Source organism: Castor canadensis, chromosome 1, assembly GCF_047511655.1.
Source record: "Castor canadensis chromosome 1, mCasCan1.hap1v2, whole genome shotgun sequence".
In the NCBI taxonomy this organism is placed as follows: domain Eukaryota; kingdom Metazoa; phylum Chordata; class Mammalia; order Rodentia; family Castoridae; genus Castor; species Castor canadensis.
The window spans coordinates 141878353-141899061 of NC_133386.1; the positions used below are offsets into that span (position 1 = coordinate 141878353).

General features: G+C 35.5%; 1 protein-coding gene and 2 pseudogenes across 1 annotated transcript; 2 read left to right on the forward strand and 1 right to left on the reverse strand.

Annotated features, from left to right (window-relative positions):
- Positions 1–400: 400 nt before the first annotated feature.
- LOC109680228 (olfactory receptor 51V1-like) lies at positions 401–1058 on the forward strand (annotated as a pseudogene).
- Positions 1059–2103: 1045 nt separating this feature from the next.
- LOC109680229 (olfactory receptor 51V1-like) lies at positions 2104–3048 on the forward strand. The gene has a single exon (XM_020155152.1). The coding sequence runs from the start codon at positions 2104–2106 to the stop codon at positions 3046–3048; it is 945 nt and encodes a 314-aa protein (XP_020010741.1).
- Positions 3049–12831: 9783 nt separating this feature from the next.
- On the reverse strand, positions 12832–13628 carry LOC109674733 (UPF0739 protein C1orf74 homolog; annotated as a pseudogene).
- Positions 13629–20709: the final 7081 nt, after the last annotated feature.

Below are 20709 nucleotides of genomic sequence, written 5' to 3' on the forward strand. Positions count from 1 at the left end.
CTGCATAACTGCAAGTTCCATGTCTAGACAATAGATTTACACCCTAAAGCAAATGATAACAGGTCTCTATTTTGTCATATTATGCTTATAGAAATTGGAATATATTTTATTTTCTTTAACAAGTTGGTAAGAATAAGTAGAAATTAGGACATCACAAACTTATGTAACTTATCATACTTTTCTAAACATACTTAAAATGTTCTTATAATGTCTGCTTTCTTTCCTCTCTCTCTCTCTCTTTCTCTCTCTGTCTCTTTCTCTCTCCCTCTTCCTTTCTCTCTCTCTCTGTTTTTGAATCAGGGTCTTGCTATGTAGCTCAGGCTGACCTGGAACTCTTGAACCACCAGCATCAGCCTGCCTAATGCAGGAATTACAAGTGTACACTGCCATGCCTGATGCAATGTCAGCTTACTCCATCTCAAACTTGAATAGCTCTAGATTTGCTCTCACTGGTTTTCCTGGTCTAGAAGTTTACATTCTCTGGATCTTCATCCCCTTTTCCTTCATCTATACCATGGTGCTCCTGGGGAACAACATGGTTCTCCATGTGATCTGTACTGTGCTAAGCCTGCACCAGCCTGTGTTCTACTTTCTGGCCATGCTGGCTGTCACTGACCTGTGCATGGGGCTGTCCACCGTGCACACAGTGCTGGGCATCCTGTGGGGCTTCACTGAAGACATCAGCCTTGATGCCTGCATAGCTCAATCCTATTTTATTCATGACCATGGAGTTCTCTATTTTCCTCTCCATGACCTTTGACCACTACATTGCTATTTGCAATCCTCTACACTATTTCTCAATCTTAACAAATGACAATATCATGAAAATTGGGGTGACAATTTTATGTAGGAGTTCTTTGCTCATTCCTCCTGTCATCATCCGGCTAAAGTTCTTAGATTATTGCTGTCCTCATTTCCTCTCTCACTCTTTCTGGCTGCACCAAGACTTGATTCAAATGGCTTGTTCAGATGTTTGTTTCAACAGGATAGTGGTTACCTTAGCACTTTACAAAAATTCTATACATAGAGATAGGAGAACTTCCTTTTACTATTTCTGAAGCCACGATATTACCAATTTATCAAAATTGAGTCACAGCCAGTAGCACTCCAACTCATGCCTCCATGGAGCTTACATAATGCAAGTATTAGGGACAGCACATTAGTACCTTCTTGTACTTAGAAACACAAGACTGCACTTCAACCTAAACTTGGGGGCCGTTTCAATGAGAAAGGTCAAAAAATAAACTTCCATAAATCTTTAAATCATGGCACTAAATGACAACAAAGAAAATACCATTTTGCAGTATGAGAGCTGAAACAACAAAGTAGAGTATGACCTATTTCAACCTCACTATTTTCATCAGTTGATTTAACATTTTCACCTATCTGGTCATGTGTACCAAGGACCGTATAATTTCAGTGTTAGCTTTGGAGTTACAGATAGTTCCAATTGGCTAAATTTTATGTTCTTAAAATTTAGATTACTTCAACCAATTAAATTCCTTAAGGATTATGATTGTTTCTGGGAAGTAAAAAAATGATTGCATTTGTCTGGCTTCTTTCAGCAAAGATAAAATCAGCTATGTATTTCACATTCTCCAGAGTGAGGACAGCCATAGCAGAACTATACCCTGGGATCATGTCTTGGGTTCCCTTAGGATTCAACAGAGAAGTATAGCCTGAAATCTAAATCCCATGTGTTCCTTATCATCACTGGTTCTGCATAAAACTCTTCAAAACTCTTGCTCCCACATCACTAACACTGCAAGTTCCATGTCTACACAACAGATTTACTTACATCCTAACGCAAAAGGTAATAAGTCTCTGTTTACCATCATTATGCTTATAGAAACTAATATATTTTATTGTCTTCACCAAAGTTGATGAACATTACTAGAAATTAGAACATCACAAACCTATGTAATTTATAAAAACTTTCTAATAATATTTTTAATGTTCTTTTAATGTCTGCTTTCTCTCCTCTCTCTCTCTATCTCTCTCTGTCTCTTTTTGGGACAGCCGGGCTGGACTGAAACTCCATAACCATCAACATCAGCCTGCCTAATGCAGGAATTACAAGTGTATGCAAGCATGCCAGAGTCAATGTCAGTTTACTCTGTCTCAAACTCGAATAGCTCCAGATTTGCTCTCACTGGTTTTCCTGGCCTAGAAATTTACTATGTCTGGTTCTCCATCCCTTTCTCCCTCATCTATGCCATGGTGTTCCTGGGAAACTGCATGGTGCTCCATGTAATCAGGACTGAGCCAAGTCTGCACCAGCCCATGTTCTACTTCCTGACCATGTTGGCTGTCACTGACCTGTGCATGGGGCTATCCACTGTACACACAGTGCTGGGCATCCTGTGGGGTTTTACTGAAGACATCAGCCTTGATGCCTGCATAGCTCAGTCCTATTTTATTCATGGTCTGTCCTTCATGGAGTCCTCTGTCCTCCTCTCCATGGCCTTTGACCGCTACATTGCCATTTGTAACCCACTACGCTATTCCTCCATCTTAACAAATGACAAAATCATGAAAATTGGGGTGGCAATCTTATGTAGGAGTTCTTTGCTTATTCCTCCTGCCATTATCTGGCTAAAGTTCTTAGATTACTGCCATCCTCATTTCCTCTCTCACTCTTTCTGCCTGCACCAAGACTTGATTCGAATGGCCTGTTCAGACATTCGCTTCAACAGCATCTATGCTCTGACTCTAGTGATCTGCACACTCTTATTGGATGTGGTGCTCATACTTACATCCTACACCATGATCTTGCACACAGTTTTAGTCATTGCATCCCGGGAGGAGAGAATCAAATCCTTGCAGACTTGTGTATCTCACATCTGTGCTGTTTTGGTTTTCTACATCCCAATCATTGGTCTGACTATGGTACATCGGTTTGGGAAACACCTCTCACCAATGGTTCATGTCCTCATGGGCAATATCTATATCCTTTTCCCCCCCTTGATGAATCCCATTATTTATAGTATCAAGACCCAGCAGATTCGACTGAGAATACAGAGATTGCTCTACTTGAAAAGAGCCTAAGTTCTGAGATTCAATATGAATGTATTTAAAAGTCAACAAGAACTAGAGAAAAGGTTAGATCAAAAAGAATTAACCTAGAAGGTAACACCCACGCACAGGAAATCAATGTGAGTCAATGCCCTGTATAGCTATCCTTATCTCAACCAGCAAAACTCCTTGTTCCTTCCTATTATTGCTTATACTCTCTCTACAACAAAATTAGAGATAAGGGCAAAATAGTTTCTGCTGGGTATTGAGGGGGGGGAGCGGGAGGGGGTGGAGTGGGTGGTAAGGGAGGGGGTGGGGGCAGGGGGGAGAAATGAACCAAGCCTTGTTTGCACATATGAATAATAAAAGAAAAATGAAAAAAAAAAGAAAGTATCATAAAAAAAATAAAATAAAATAAAACAGTATGTACTTAAATACAAAAAAAAAAAAGAATAATAAAACAGGTATTGTCTACCCAAAAAAACAAACAAACAAACAAAAAAAAAACAAGTAGAGTTCAAAAGGAGAGTCAGTAAGTACCCAAAAACATATTTACTAACTTCTTAATGCTATTTACATGCTAAGAATACTTTCCTTTCCTGTTTCCCATAGTCATCATATAAATGACTGAAATTGACTTGAATAATTTTGTGCTAAAATTATAAATCTGAGTATGTATATATAATTGATTGAGAATCATATTAGTCATAAAGTAGATATGGTAGTATAACCCATACTCAGTACAGCCAGTAAAGGTAGAGTATCTCTCTATTCATCCATATACAAAGGTTAAGTTTTTGTTACAAAAGCATGAGGTAATTACTAAAAGATCAGCTGTTATTTCAGTTTTATTAGTCTTAGCAAGGTATTTATTGAGTCATAATCCCTGCTCCCATTTTTCCACACGATCATACAGTGAAGTGAGTATCATAATGAGTTTAGACTATTCATTCATTTTAAATGTAGTGAAACAAAACAACTAATCTTTATTGTCATTTGTCCACTAACACAACAATCTCTCCAGTGCAAGCATGTGAGCAATAATTTAACTGGAAATATAAACAACCAGTAGTTTGCAAAGCAGACAGTTTCAATGTTTAAATGATAATACCAATAGTGACTTCCATTAGAAGACCATTTGAGTGCTGGGAGCATGCCTCAAGAAGTAGAGCATTTGCCTGAGAAGTATAAGGCCCTGGATTCCATTCACAGTACTGAAAATAAAAGGATAGAAGAACACTCGAATCACTTGACAATGTTAACTATGAGTCCATATTTTATCATATTTCATTTCAATGCCTCTCTTCAGTTTAAAAATAAAGTGCCTATCATTTTGAGGGAATTCTATTATAAAACATTACTTGACAAATAATCACTGCTACACATTGAGTAAATATATAATTGGTCTTGTTTGGATATAATTTTAAGGTATCAGGTGTTGAGATATTTGTTTGGAGCAATAGTTTTCTATGCCATATGTTTAAAGCAGAACCTTAAACTAATATTTCAGTAGGTACTCATAGGGGCCTATTTTCCAAATTGAGTTGAGCAATTCGGGGAAAAGTATTAGGAAATTCCTGAGTTTTTACTAAATATTGTGAATATGTTTCTCATTTAATCTCTCCATAAAGGGTCTAAGGTCATTATTATTTTCTATTTTATAAACAGATTTTTTTAAATCCCAGTATGTTGAATGATATGTCATATTTTCAGAAGGTAGTTCATGATGAGATTTGGATGTGTTTTCTGTTTAGTTAGTTTTAAATCACAATAAAATGCTGTCTTGTTTTCCTTCAGTGATTCTCTTAATAAAAAATTTTACATGGTTAAAGACCATCTAAACAGTTTAGTATAAAAGTATAAAAAGTCACCAAAATTAATCGTGGATGTATTTAAGTATATACAATTTGACTTTACATAGATGTTTTGCTCAAAATGTAATTTATAAAATGACATGTATAAAATTTTAAAATGTCTTAAAGCAGTTTTATTATATAATTACAAAAAGTTATTATACCTTGTAAGATGGATATGTATAGTTTGAAAAGTTTTAAGAATATATTTTTAAAATATTTTAATTGCATAATAACCACGACAATCAAGATACAGAATGTTTTCATCATCCTAAAAAGTGCCCTTATGCCTGTAGTTGGTCCATCCTTGTTCCCAACTTCAAGTTCCTGACAAGTTTCTGTGTTATAGATTTGCCTTTGAAGAAATGCTGTGCAAATTGCATAGTAACTAATATAATCATTTCAGCAGGATTATTGAACTTGCAATAATGCCTTCAAGATTCTTTCTTATTTCTGCTCCTATCCATAATTCATTTTAAAATTTAATTTGTTTTCACTGTTCCATTGTTTCATTAAAAAACTGCTTATTCATTCTTCAATTAAATTACTTTACTGTTTTAATTTTGAATAAAGCTAATATACACATATACTCTGTATGATGAGGATATTTCCCTAATGTGATAGATTTTGTTTTTATGTTTATATCTTTACTATTATGAATACAACAATTATCACAGAATAATAATTTTGATAGTCTTCAAAATAACAATTAGCTTACATTTATCAATTGTCTATTAATATGCCAGGCAATTTGCATGTACCAGCTAGTGATTCTTGGTATTGATCTTCAGAGAAAATCAGTGTGGTAAATCAGAATCATTCAGTTTTGTACATGAGTATATTTAGATAATGGAATTTTAAATTACATTGACATAATGATGTAGTAATTTGATTTTAAGTTAGTACTTTTACAAGGCTAGTACTGTTTCAATGTGTGTCATAGCTATTTCATCACTTCTCTATTAATTTGCTGTGTTATTCTGGTTGTGAGTTAAGAGTTTTAAATTGGATATTGATGTAAATGTACATATACATCAATATATATATGTATATATATAGTATATATATGTATATTAATATATATGTATATTATACATATTAATATATGTATTTTATATATATGTATATATATATTCAGTACTGGTGCTTGAACCTAGGGCCTTCACCTTGAGCTGCTCTACCAGCTCTATTTTTGTGAAGGGCTTTTGAGATAGGGTCTCTCAAATTATTTGCCCATACTGGCTTTGAACCATCATCCTCCTGATCTCTGCTTCTTGAGTAGCTAGGATTACAGGTATTAGAGACTGGTGTCTGGCTAATGTAAATGTATACTTTTATGTCAGTTACCAACTGAAACTTTGTTTTTCCACAAAAATTTTAATGGCCTTATTGAGGTATATGACATAATAAATTTAATAACTTTCTTGATGCTGAAGACCATTGAGCTTTATCCCACACCTGATGACTCTTTTAACCTCTGCACATACCCATGAAAGCATCACCACAGTCAAGATGTCTGTCACCCTCAGCAGTCACTGATGCCCCATTGGATTTCCTTTTTCCTGCTCCTCGCTTGTCCACCCCAGGTGATTACTGATTGCCATCTGTCACTCTTGATTAGTATAAATTTTCTAGACTTGCATAATGAGAATCAAGCAGTATATCCTGTTTTAAATTTGGCTTCTGTCAGAATATTATCCTGAGATTCATCTATGTTGCATCATGTAACAACAGAACATTCCTTTTTCTAGCTGAGAAACATTCCATCGTTTGGTTATGCCCAATTTCTTTTTTTTTTTTTATTTCCTTTATTCATATGTTCATACAATGTTTGGATCATTTCTCCCCCCTTCCCCCTGCCCCCTCCCTTTCCCCCCATCCCGTCCCTCTCCCCCCCGGCCCCCTCACTACCAGGCAGAAACTACTTTGCCCTTATCTTTGATTTTGTTGAAGTCAGAGTATAAGAAATAATAGGAAGCACCAACGGTTTTTGCTAGTTGACATAAGGATAGCTATACAGGGAGTTTACTCGTATTGCTTTCCTGTACATATGTGTTACATTCTAAATTAATTCTTCTCAAACTAAACTTTTCTCTAGTTCCTGGTCCCCTTCTCATATTGGCCTCTGTCACTTTAAAGTTTCTGTATTAGTTCCTTTGCATTGAGGACATCAAATGCTATCTGTTTTTTTGGGGGGGGTTCTTGCCTATATCTCCCTTGTGTACTCTTGCCTCATCATGTGATCAAAATCCAATCCCCTTGTTGTGTTTGCCCTTGATCTAAAGTACACATATGAGGGAGAACATACGATTTTTGGTCTTCTGGGCTTGGCTAATGTCGCTCAGGATAATGTTCTTCAGTTCCATTCATTTACCTGCAAATGATAAGATTTCGTTTTTCTTCATGGCTGCATAAAATTCCATTGTGTATAAATACCACATTTTCTTAATCCATTCATCAGTAGTGGGGCATCTTGGCTGTTTCCATAACTTGGTTATTGTTAATAGCACTGCAATAAACATAGGTGTGCAAGTGCCTTTGGAGTAGCCTATGTCACTTTCCTTTGGGTATATCCCCAAGAGTGGTATTGCTGAATCATATGGTAGATCTATGTTTAGATTTTTAAGAAGCCTCCAAAGTTTTTTCCACAGTGGTTGTCCTAGTTTGCATTCCCACCAGCAGTGTATAAGAGTTCCTTTTTCCCCCACATTCTTGCCAACACCTGTTGGTGGTTGTGTTTCTAATGATGGCTATTCTAACAGGGGTGAGGTAGAATCTTAGCATGGTTTTGATTTGCATTTTCTTAATGGCTAGGGATGGTGAGCATTTTTTCATGTGTTTTTGGCCATTTGAATTTCTTTTTTTGAGATCTGTTTAGTTCACTTGCCCATTTCTTTATTGGTTCATTCATTTAGGGAGAGTTTAGTTTTTTGAGTTCCCTACATATTCTGGTTATCAGTCCTTTGTCTGATGTGTAGCTGGCAAATATTGTTTCCCACTCTGTGGGTGTTCTCTTCAGTTTAGATACCATTTCTTTTGTTGAGCAGAAGCTTTTTAGTTTTATGAAGTCCCATTTATCTATGCTATCTCTTAGTTGCTGAGCTGCTGGGGTTCCATTGAGAAAGTCCTTGCCTATACCGATTAGTTCCAAAGGATTTCCTACTCTTTCCTGTACCAACTTTAGAGTTTGGGGTCTGATATTAAGTTTCCTTGATCCATTTTGAGTTAATACTGTTATAGGGTGATAAACATGGATCTAGTTTTTCAGTTTTTTGCGGACTGCTAACCTGTTTTCCCAGCAGTTTTTTTTGAAGAGGCTGTCTTTTCTCCATCATATATTTTTAGCACCTTTGTCAAAGATAAGTTGGTTATAGTTGTGTGGCTTCATATCTGGGTCTTCATGTCTCTTTTTGTGCCAGTACCATGCTGTTTTTATTGCTATTGCTTTGTAAAATAGTTTCAGTGTGTGTCATAGCTGTTTTACCACTTCTCTATTAATTTGTTGTCAGTGGTGTTCTTGTTGTGAGATAAGAATTTTAAATTGGATATTGATTATATATATATACATACATATATATGCAGTACTAGTTCTTGAACTCAGGGCTTTCACCTTGAGCCACTCTACTAGCCCTATTTTTGTGAAGGGTTTTTTGACATAGGGTCTCTCGAATTATTTGCCCACACTGGCTTTGAAACATCATCCTCCTGTTCTGTGCTTCTTGAGTAGCTAGGATTACAGGCATGAGTCACTGATACCTGGCTAATGTAAATGTATTTTTTTATGTCAGTTACCAACTGAAACTTTAATAGACCAGTCATTAAGAGGCAATATTGTGTTCTACTAAATTGCTCTGCTGCAAGCTGTCATTTTATGTTCTAAAGTTATGTGTGCAGTGTTTTTCCATTTCTGTTTATGGTATAATCTTATTCCAAATGTACTCTATTTGTCCCAATGGTTTTTTGAACTGTCAACCTTCCCTTTAAAGGTCAGTTAAAACTTTAATACTTTAAAAACTATCTTTGCTTGAGTGGTAAAGCAGGGTCAGATAGATCTATTTTTAACTATTTGATGAACCTCCATAGTGATTATCCTAGCTCGACTAATTTACATTTGGAGGGAGAGATTTGCTGGGAAGGGAAGGAGGGAATGATGTGTGAAGAACATCAAAATGTGTTACTTATATATACATAAAAGTAGCATAAAGAAACCCACCAAATATTTTCAAAGGAAAGGGAAGAAGGAGGGGTTAAGGAAATATGAAATAATGTGAATTAGTTCAAATACACTGTGTGTAAATATGCAGGTTTCACTATGTACTTGTACTATAAACAAATGGTATTTGTACTATTAATGGATCCTTAATATTAAAATACCTTTTCTGTGGTATAACTTGTGACAAGTTGAATAACTGTTTTGACAAGTTGAATAACTCTTTTGACAAGTGGAAATTGATAAGGTGTACTAGACTACTTCTTTCCCCCACAGGTCTCTGTCTATTCACTTCCATGCCCATCTTTTATCATTGGCATTAATTGGGAAGTTGACATGTCTTTGAGCTTTGAGAGGGAGGACTTGGTGAACCTCTGGTCTATTATGCTATTTGACTCATGTGAAAGAATCTCGCTTTCCCTTTTCACTCCATTTTGAATTTTATCTTTTCCTCACCTCTGGTGAATCATAACTGATTATTTTAATTTAGATTCACTTAGAGACCTATCCATGACCTACACTTTTAGGGTACAAGCCCTGAAACCTTAAGCATTTTATCTGACATCTCTAACATTTCTCTTTTTTTTCATGTTTTGAACTTTGCTTTTAGATTTTCTCTCAAAGAACATTGTTGATGGGGTGAATTTTGTCAAAATATATTTCATGTATGTATGAATATACACTGAAACCCTTCTACACAGTTAATATAAGGTAATAAAATAATTTCCTTAAAAACACATTGGGTTTCTATCTTTTATATACTTTTGGTATGTGTTAAAAAAGAATTTTCTCTACATCCAAACTTCATTCCCCCTTATCGTTATCTCATTGGTGTTCTCTGGCAGAAGCATTAAATGGCAGTGGGGCTCCAGAGAAAGAAACTGAAAATCCAGAATATTAAAAAATATTCCAAATACAGAATAGATATTCTGTTTACACATTGTGCATGATTTTGTGTGTATGTATGTTGCATATATATATATGTGTGTGTTTGTCTGCATTCTGTTTTCATTTATTCATAAGCTTAAGGTTATATGGTGCAATAGTTTTGGCAATTTAATTTACATAATAAACCCAATTCATTTGGGACACAACTTAAGCTCTTTTCCTCTGCACTACCTTTAAAAGAACTACAATCCCACATGACTCTGAACATTTGCAAACTACATTACTTTATTGCTATATCATAATAAATGATTGCTAACAGCTATGGAAATTTTGTTATCTTCCAAACACAATCATTAGGACTTAGTGTGTACACACTCAATCAAAACATGAACACAAACACAAACTTTTCCTAAGGTTATAATTAGAAGCAGAGGGGCAGATATTTGATAAGTGAAAATTGAACTTACACTATGTCCTCAAAACGAAAGTATTTCCTGACAAATTATATAAAAATTATTGTAATGAATAAAATTAAGTCCCTTGAGTCTCCAGTCATAACTTTTGCTTTGTCAATGTACAACCACTGTGTTATTTTGTATTTTCAAGCAACATTTTCACTCTCTTGACACCTTTAATACCAATTTCTTTTCTGAAAAATATTTTCCCATTTCCTGCTGATATTTTTGATGAACATTCTAAAGTACATATTAAGTGTCATGGGATTTAAATGTCTAGAATAATATAATTTTACATTGTATTGAGACTTCTAAGCAACTAAAGGAGATGATTTTAGTTACCTATGTCTAAAACCAACACTTACTTAGTCCCAGGACCCATTAACTGGTCTTGCTCCTGTGGGGGAACTGCAATTTCTCTGAAGCTCTGCTGATGTTTCTGGATCTTTCTTTTCCATGTGGAATAATAAACCTGCCAGATTACCATTGATTGGGACCTGATTCTCTCATCCTGTCATTGGCTACTATAGCCCTCCTTATTTCTGCATGCTGGGTCTTTTTGCACCTTACAGTGTCAATTCCATTGTATTTTTAGAAACTTTACATGTGTGAGATATAATATATGCAACATAATCAATCGTTCAACTGAACACTTTCCAGAAAACTGCATTTAGAGTTAGACATCCTCAGTGATGAGTACCTCTCCTGCCTTCAAAAGTCACAGTATTGTAGAGTGTTGAACCACAGTCAACAGCAGCCTCCCAAAGTAAGAGGGTCCATTCTCCTTCACAGCCCTGGATACCTGGATAGTGATGAGTGGCTTCTTTTTAAGCCAAGTCTTGCAGATAAAATCTCTGAGCCCATGACATCATCTGGTCACCTTGTCCCACTCTACTTGGTTTAATACTATGCCGACAGTACAGCAACCATGAAGAAAAACACTGGCTTATGCATGCAAGCCCAATTTTTATGGAACTCTTGAGCCTGAAAGAGACTTACTACAGGTTAACCATCTATCATCTAAAAATCTGAAATCCAAAGCTTTTTGAACACTGACATGATGCTCAAACAGTTTCAGATTGGACTGGAGGTGTGGCTCAACTGGTAGAGCACTTGCCTAATATGCCCTTGAGGTCCTAGGTTCAATCCCCAGTACACCAAAATAAATTTTTATTAAAAAAAGATTCAGATTTTAGAGCATTTCAGATGTTTAAAATTAGTTCTGTTCAACTGGTAAAATCTATAAAAATAGTACAAATCCAAAAAACTCAAAAATCTGAAACTTTCCTAGTGCCAGACATTTCAGATAAGGGATACTGAACCTGTATTAGCTCAAGTAACAAGGGTGTTTTTTTAGGCTACAGTGAACATGACAATTACAGTTGGAGGAGAGCAAAAGTACTGACTCATATGAACAGAGAATATAATTTTACTGAGTTTTTTCCATTCTTCATTATTCATATCAGCATTTAAGTGTTCGTCCCTACTAGATATTGTTTCATGGAGCTGGGATCACTAGTGGTTTTATCCCAAGGGACATGACAAAAAGTGGGTGAGACAATGAAGGAAAAAGCTTTTCCTCTGCCACCAACCAAGGGGTTTTTCTACTGGACTAGAACAGAACAGGATGGATCATTTATGCATATTTTCTCCAGCTAACTTGCGACTGCTCTCTCCTGTCTCCCTCTCCCTTCATCAGCTCCCAATGCTGATGGTGGTGATTGCTATAGTGCTATGTTCCTGGCTAACAAAGATATTCTGCTGATCTGAATAACTTGTGATAGGTTCCTGGAGTAAAATTGGAAGCAAGCAATTCAATGAAAATCTCAGAAAGTTTGGGTACTTTACAGCTTGGATTTCCCCTCCAAATGAATTGGGATGTCTGAGTATTATTTTTGTAATTTATTATAAATAAACTTCCAAGACTGTTTCTTGGAATTCTTGGTTTATTCCTGAATAATATATCACAATTGTTACACTTAAATATCCTGGTCTACTCTCCTTAGCCCAATTCAAGTAGAAGTATGTAAACATACCCGCCCTTCTGTTTTCCTGGGAGACAATACCCACATAGGACAGGCTACCACACAAGGGTATATTGCTCCTCAAACTCTCCTTTTCCCCAGCACCTTTTTCCTTTTACCTCTTACCAGTGAAAAATGAACAGACACCTCTGCTAAGTACAGAATATTTCCTAGCATAGAAATGGCAAACATGTACTGCCAATGCTATCATCACCGCCACCACCTATTCTCATTTTCATATGTGGCCAATTGCTCATAGCATTCTTGCTTCATGTTCTCAAGACACTTGGAATTTGGAATTGACTCTTGAAATGATTCCTATTTGATGTCACCAATCTAGAGATGATTATTTACTAAATACCTTCTAGAGAGGAGAAGAATTAAAGTCAGAGGGCCACTGCTGGCAGTGTGACTATCTCAGAGGAGATGCTGAGTCAGCAAAGTCATTCTGATTCCTAAATCAGGATCTGAAGTCCTTCCAGGCATTTAGAATATGGCTTGGGAACAAGCCTTATGGGACACTAAAGGAAGTAGGATTTGGTGTTGACATAGCAGTGATGAGATCCTGACAGTGAACAACCATAATGGGATTAGGGCTAAGCAACTGTCATATCCTTGGTTCAGGTAAAAAGTGTAAGACACAGAATAGCCCAGGAGGGTCCCAAATAGAGTGCAGAGATTCCAGTCTGTGAAATGGAGCTTGTTGTGGCAGATGCCTACAGAGAAGTCCCTCTGTAGGCCTTGCAAATGCATTATGAGTTCAGTCACAAGGGCTGTCAAGTCCTGAAGCCAGTCCAATGAACAGACATAAGGGTGAGGATGTTTGCTGGAAATATCCACCAAGTCTATTGTACCAGGAAGCACCTGCTCCAAATAGCTCACATAGATGCTCAAGATTGACAATAGGCTATTTTCTCCAATTTCAAGAATGTGAAGTCCAGGGGCCAGGAAGCCCAGCCGTTGCAGTTCCTCCAGGTAGCGCTGAAGCTCCAATACTCCTGCAGAGTTGCAACCATAGAGCACAGGTGGCTTCAGTCCCCAGGCCACAGCCAGCACCTCTCCAGCTAAGGTGGAAGCAGATGGCTCGAGGATGACTCTTTCTCTTTCCCATGCCCAGAATCTGCTGAGCAGCTGCTACCAGTAACTGAGGGCTCAGGGCTAACATGAGATCTGGAGGGAACATCAAGCATGGCCTCTTTAACTAGCCACAGTTTCCTTCCCTGGGTCACATCTCAGATCCAGACACTTGAGGAAGAGAGCTGCACATCTGAGAATATAGTGACTTTCAATTCCATTATTTTGAAGATACATAGTTTGATAGTGGAGTAGCCTTTTAAAAATTCATTTATTAATTCTGGTAATAGTTTCCTTTGCTGTGCAGCTTTTTATTTTGATGCAAACACAGTTGCCAATTCTTGCTCTCATTTTCTGAGTAATTAGAGTCCTATTAGAAAGGTATTTACTCTGCCAATAGTTTCAAGGGTCTTATTTATGTTTTCCTCTAGCAGATTTAAAGTTCTAGGTCTTACATTTAGATTTTTGATCCATTTTCAACTCATTTTTGTACAGGGTAAGAGATAGCACAATGAAACTCCTTTGTTCAGTTAGTATACACTAACAAAAAAGAGAAAAAATAATTTTAAAAAATCAGTCATTTTATCAACTGGCACAGTGGCTCATGCTTAAAGTCTGAGTTACTCTGGAGGCAGAGATTGGGAGGCCATTCCAGGGAAAAAATACCAAGATCTTATCTAAACAAAAAACTGGGCATGGTAGCAAGCACTTGTTATTTAAGCCACAGGGGAGGTGCAAATTGGAGGACTGCAAAGATTTTGGAAGGATTTGCAACTTTACCAATTTTTAAAAATGGTAATCATTGTTCATCTTTGATTTCTCTTAAATATTTACATGCATTCCCTTGATAAATATAACTGGCCCTGGCAACCTCTTGATGAAAGTTTTCCAATTACAATTTCTTCATTGTTCAATGCCTCTTTCCTTTGAAAACAGCTTTGGTAGTTTGTGTATTCCAAAAATTTTCTTATTTTATCCAAGTTGTTAAATGTATTGGCATAAATTTGAACACACTCCCTTATTATATAATTTGTGTATTTTCTTTTTATTTCTTGATAGGTTTGTTAAGCTCATTATTTATATTGATCTCTCCAAAGAATAATTCCATGCTTTAATTCCTGTAAATTCCAAGGAAATTTGTATAAAATATAATTATAGAATAGTGCTGCTCTATTGGAATATGTATTAACATTGGACTGAAACATAACATGGAGACAAAAAAATAAGTTCCATAACAACATGTAGACCAGTCAAGATTTTAGAATAAAATTTAAATTATTTCTATCAAATTTGTGTTATACATGCATATTAATATATTTTTAAGGTAATCCTTTAAGTTTGTAATCCTTATTACAAACTTAAGATTACAATGGAGAACATAAGGCATAATGGGATGGACTGTGTGAATAAAGCCATTCCCCCCAAATAATGTATTTTAGATGCACAGGAGTCTCATCCTAAATATGTTATTCCCCTTGGTTTGTCAGTTTCACTTGATGGTTTTGAGCAAGTTGTTTAAGAAATTAATTTCTGATAATATTTAATTTATTGATATTAAAACAATATACTGTTTCACAATTAGTATTAAACTAAGGTTAAATACAAAAATTAAAGGACATAAACCAATAAATCAATACATGGAAATATCACAAGGAAACTCCCTGTGTAGCTCCTGTATCTCAAATAAGCAAAAATGTCATTTTTCTTTTTATCTTTTCTTTTTATTCTTCTATAAAATCAGTGAATAGAAGGACAGAACAGGTTCTGCTCAAAAGGGAGGGTTGGCACCAATGGGAGGTGGAGGTGGCCTGGAAAGGAAGTATAGGAGGGTGAATACAGTGTGAAAAAGGTGTACACATGTATGTAAATGCAAAACTGATGCCTGTTGAAACTGTTCCAGGAATCAGGGGAGTAAGGAGTATAAAGGAGAACAGTGGAGGGGTAAATTTAAGTATGATATTTTTGATACATTATAAGAACTATTGTAAATGACATGATGTACCCCCACCCAGAACAACAGTAAAGGAAAAAGAAGAAAAACATTGAACAAGAAATGAAAAAAAAATGAGTGAATCTATTTGTTGAACATATTTGAATGATGCTGTGGGGAAAGTCCTCTCATAGTGGGATGTGATGCTCAAAAAATCAAACATTATTAGTGTATAGTGTTTTTATGTTGAAAAAAATGGGGATGTTGAGGGAAGATAATGAAATATATTAAGTACATATTTTGACTAATTATCTGAAGGGAACAGTGCCTTAAGATACAGTAAGAGATCTAAACTATTTATATGGTAGTGGTTAGGTTCTTTCTGTCTTTCAAAAAGCTATCAATTTCAAGGGACTGGTAAGGTGGTTGTGAGCTTTACATCCAGACTATACTAGATACTAGAACCAATTATTTCATTTGGATTCTTAAACAGAATTATTTCAAGAACACATACATGGAATTTTGAAAAAAAAAAAAAAGAAACAGATTGGAACTCAGAATTCTATAGCCCTATTTCAAGATCTGATGAATGCTAATCAAATATAATTATGGATAATTTGTTAGGTGATTAATTATTGTATGAGAATTACATAATAATAATCTTGTATGTAGAATTATATGAATGAAACAACAGCACTATCTATACGACCAGTGAGATAATGTTAACGTTATATATTTCATCTAATGAAGGAAAGAACTGATAAATATGTTTTAATTTTTAAATTTAATTAAAATGCTTTCTTTAAAACTTTTCATAATGTAGTGGAATACTATTTATTCTCCCTTAATCTTTATGCAAATACAATGGTAATATGGTTCCATATTAATATGTACTTGTACGTCTCTGTATTTTTTCTTTTTTACTAGTGTATATTTATAGTATAAAATAATAGGTTTCTTTGTGACATTTGCATACATGCAAATAATGGACTTTGACATACTTACCTCCTCTATTACTCCTTTTTCCTCTCTTCAGCTACCCACTTCTACATCTGAAATAGTCCCCTTTTACTTTCATGGCCCCCTAAATTCCAAATATGATATAAAATTCGTGATACTCACCTTTATGAGATTGACTTATACACTTAACATGATCTCTAGCTCTATTTCCTGCAAATGGCATTATTTATTTCTTCATTATGGTTATATAATAACATATTTTTAAATCATACCTTGTATGACCCCATAATTTCACTCAATGATAACCACAGATATGCAAGTATGTCTTTAGTAAGCTGACTTAATTCTTTTGGGAACCTATCTTAATGTTGTGTCTAGATCATGTGTAAGTTCAACTTTTAATTTTTTGAGGAACCTCCATAATGATTTCCATATTGCCTATACTAATTTATATTATTTATTTATATTCCACCAGCAGTACATAAAGGTCCTGTTTTCATATATCCTTACAACATTTGTTGCTGCTGTTTTCTAGATGATAGTCATTATGACTGGGTCATGTGGAATTTCAAAGCAGTTTTGATTTTCATTCCCTGATGGCTAACGATGACAAACATTTTATTTATTGATGTTTTTCTTTCTTCATTGAAAAGTATCTGCTCACTTCAATAAACTCAATTGTTTTATTTGCTCCTCTGTTAATTTTTGAGGTCTTTCATATAGTTTACATAATAATCCCCTGTCAAATAAATATCTTGCAAGGACTTTTCCCATTCTTTAGGCTGTTTTTGCACTGTTGATTTTTTTCTTTTTCCTTGCAAAATCTTTTTAATATAATGCAATCTATTTGTAAATTTGTACTATTATTTTCTGAACACTGGAGTTATATTCAGAAAATTGTTTCTTATGCCAATATCTTGAAGTTTTTTTCTTAAGATTTTCTGCTGTAGTTGCAAACTTTCAGGTCTTATTTTAAGGTATTTGATACATCTGGAGTTGAGTTACGAACACAGTGAGAAATGGTGGCTATATTCACTATTCCACATATGACTATCCAGTTTTTTCAGCACCACTTGTTAAAGAAGCTATGTTTTTTCATGTACTTTTGGCATCTTTGTTGTTTTCAGATGGCTTGTAGCTCCATGGCTTTATTTCTTGGTCCTTTAATCTAACCATTCCTCTACATTTCTATTTTCCTGCCAGTAACATGCTGAGATTTGGGAGTTTTGTTCATTCCTTTATTTTTTTGTTTATTAATATTATTTACTATGACTCTGTGCTGTAGTTTGAAGTCAAGTATTATAATATCTGCTAGCATCAATTTTAGGCTTAGGGTAGCTTTGACTATCCGTAAGGATTTTTGGCTTGCTGTTTTCCATTTCTGTGAGGAAAGTGATGGGAATTTTGATGGAGGTTGCATTGCATCTGTAGAACACTTTCAATAAAATGGCCATTTTTAGCAATATTAATTCTGACAACCCATGAACCTGGGAGATCATTCTAAATTGTACCTTCTACCATTTCTTTCTTCAGTGTTTGATAGTTTCATTCTAGAGGTCCTTAACATCTTTGTTTAAGTTTATGCCAAGGTATTTTTTTAGGCAATTATGAATGGGCTTGTTTTTTAAGTGTTGATTTTCAATGCTGATACTTTGTCAAAGGTGTTTTTTAGATTTAAGAGTTTCTTGGTGGAGTCTTTAGGGTCCTTTAAGTATAGGATCATATCATCTGCAAATGGGAAAAATTTAATTTCCTCTCTTATTTGTATGTCTTTTTTTTTCTTTCTCTTGCCTTAGTGCTCTGGCTAAGATTTCAAAAACTATATTGAATAACATTGGTGAGAATGGACAATCTTTTCTTTTTTCCGACTTTACAGGAAAGGTTTTCAGTCTTTGCCTATTCAGTATAATGTTGTCATTATTATACTGAGGTATGATCTTTCTATTTCTTGTTTCTTCAAAGATTATATTATGAAGAAATGTTTGATATTGTCAAAGGGTTGTTTTTTATTTTTATATTTTTATGCTGAGTGGGGGTACATTGTGGCATTTACAAGTTCTTACACTATATCAAATATATTGTGCTTGAATGCACCCCCTCCACTATTCTTGTCCTTGGTTCTGTTTATAGGCCATATTATGTTTATTAATTTTATGCAAACCTCAATGATACATACTTGCATTCCAAAAATTAATTAAACTTGATCATGTTGAGTGGCCTTATAAATGTGTAGTCAAATTCATTTTGCAAGTGTTTTTTGATTATTTTTGCATCTATGTTCAACAAGGAAGTTGGCTATAGTTTTCTTTTTGTGTGTGTCGTTACCTAGTTTTGGTATGAGGGCAATACTGGGTGTGAAAGTATTCCTTTCCTTTTTATTTTGTGGAATAGTTTGAGGAACACTGGTGTTAGTTCTTTTAAGATCTGGCCGAATTTAGCAGTGAATCCAACTAATACTGGGCATTTCTTCGTTGCAAATCTTCTTCTTATTGTTTCAGTCTTGTTGCCCATTATCTATATACTTAGGCTTTTTAGAAATGTCTTCTTGGTTTAATTTTGTTAGGTGATATGTGTCTCTAAATTTATCCATTTCTTCTAGTGTGAAGAGTGGATTATGAAAAGCCTATGAGAATTGGACGTAAGCAAGGAGAGATGCTGCTTAATTGCTTTTACCTGTATGCCGAGATAGGCACAGTCCTGGCCATGAAACAAAAAAAGCCGAACAGCTGCATCTCTCCTAAACTTGAATTCAGAGGAGCAGGAATGCAAGTTCCTCTTGTTACAATGTCACACCCCTCCCTGAGAGCCTCTGCTCCACCCTGTTTACTGCTGTTTATAAAAGGCCCACTTAAGGCAGGCTGGGGTATTTTGCTTTTTTTCCAGTGGCTTTTGCTTTTTGCCTTTGGCTTTTACTTTGGACTATTGAGGGTTTTTTGTGCTTTGGCTTTTGCTTTGGCGTTTTGTGTGGGAAGCTTTTGGAAGGAAAAAGAACTACTGAAGGGAAAAGAATGGCTAAACAGGGGTTGATAGAAAGTCTGCACCAAGAACTTTAACATAGGCCTTAAGAAAGCTAAGCTAAAGAAAGAACATTAACATAGGCTGTAGAAGCTAAAGAAAGGCCAAAGAGAACATGGACAGTGCAAAATACAGGACTGAGACTTTGCAAGTCTGAGCACCAAGGCTTTAAGAAAGCTAAAGAGAGAATGCTAAAGAAAAGCTGTAAGCCTGGGGGCAAAAGACTAACAGAGATTAAGCTAAAGTTAAGCTAAGAGAAAACATGGGACAGTGCAAATCTAAGGAAAGAGGTTCCATGCAAGGTTTTTTTTTTTTTTACATTTTAAATTTTATTTGATTTAACAATGGGTATAAGTTTATTTTTTTTTTCATTTTTCTTTTATTATTCATATGTGCATACAAGGCTTGGTTCATTTCTCCCCCCTGCCCCCACCCCCTCCCTTACCACCCACTCCACCCCCTCCCACTCCCCCCCTCAATACCCAGCAGAAACTATTTTGTCCTTATCTCTAATTTTGTTGTAGAGAGAGTATAAGCAATAATAGGAAGGAACAAGGGTTTTTGCTGGTTGAGATAAGGATAGCTATACAGGGCATTGACTCACATTGATTTCCTGTGCGTGGGTGTTACCTTCTAGGTTAATTCTTTTTGATCTAACCTTTTCTCTAGTTCCTGGTCCCCTTTTCCTATTGGCCTCAGTTGCTTTAAGGTATCTGCTTTAGTTTCTCTGCATTAAGGGCAACAAATGCTAGCTAGTTTTTATGCAAGGTTTTAAAGAAGACTTGAGAAGCCAGGTTTTAAAGAGCCGCAAGGAGTAAGGTCATGAAGTATGAAGATAGAGAAAAGAAGCAATTAGGGTTGGGCATCTCCACCAGAGTACCCAACACACCTGACCCCACTCTTGGTCTGTCTATCCTATGTCTTTTCTGAATCTCCAGTTGCCCCCAGTTAAGCCCAGTTAGGTTCAATAATAACCAGGAGTGAGTGGAAAAAAAAAAACAGTGCTCCTTCAATCTAGATTTTCCAATTGCTGGAATTTAAGTTCTCAAAATATCCCCAAGTGATCGTCTGGATTTTGTTGTTGCCTGCTGTAATATCTGCCTTTGTGGCTAATTTTATTGATTTGTGTTTTCTCTCTGTTTGCTTTGGTTGTTTGGCTAAGGGTTTGCCATTCTCATTTAGCCTTTTAAAGAATGAACTTCCTGTTTTGTTGATACTTTGTTCTTTGAGTTTTGATTTCATTAATTTCTGCTCTTATATTTATCATTTCCTTCCTTCTACTTAT

Excerpts from the sequence above, each read along its gene's own strand:
- LOC109680229 (XM_020155152.1), top strand. The coding sequence starts at position 2,104 with ATGTCAGTTTACTCTGTCTCAAACTCGAATAGCTCCAGATTTGCTCTC.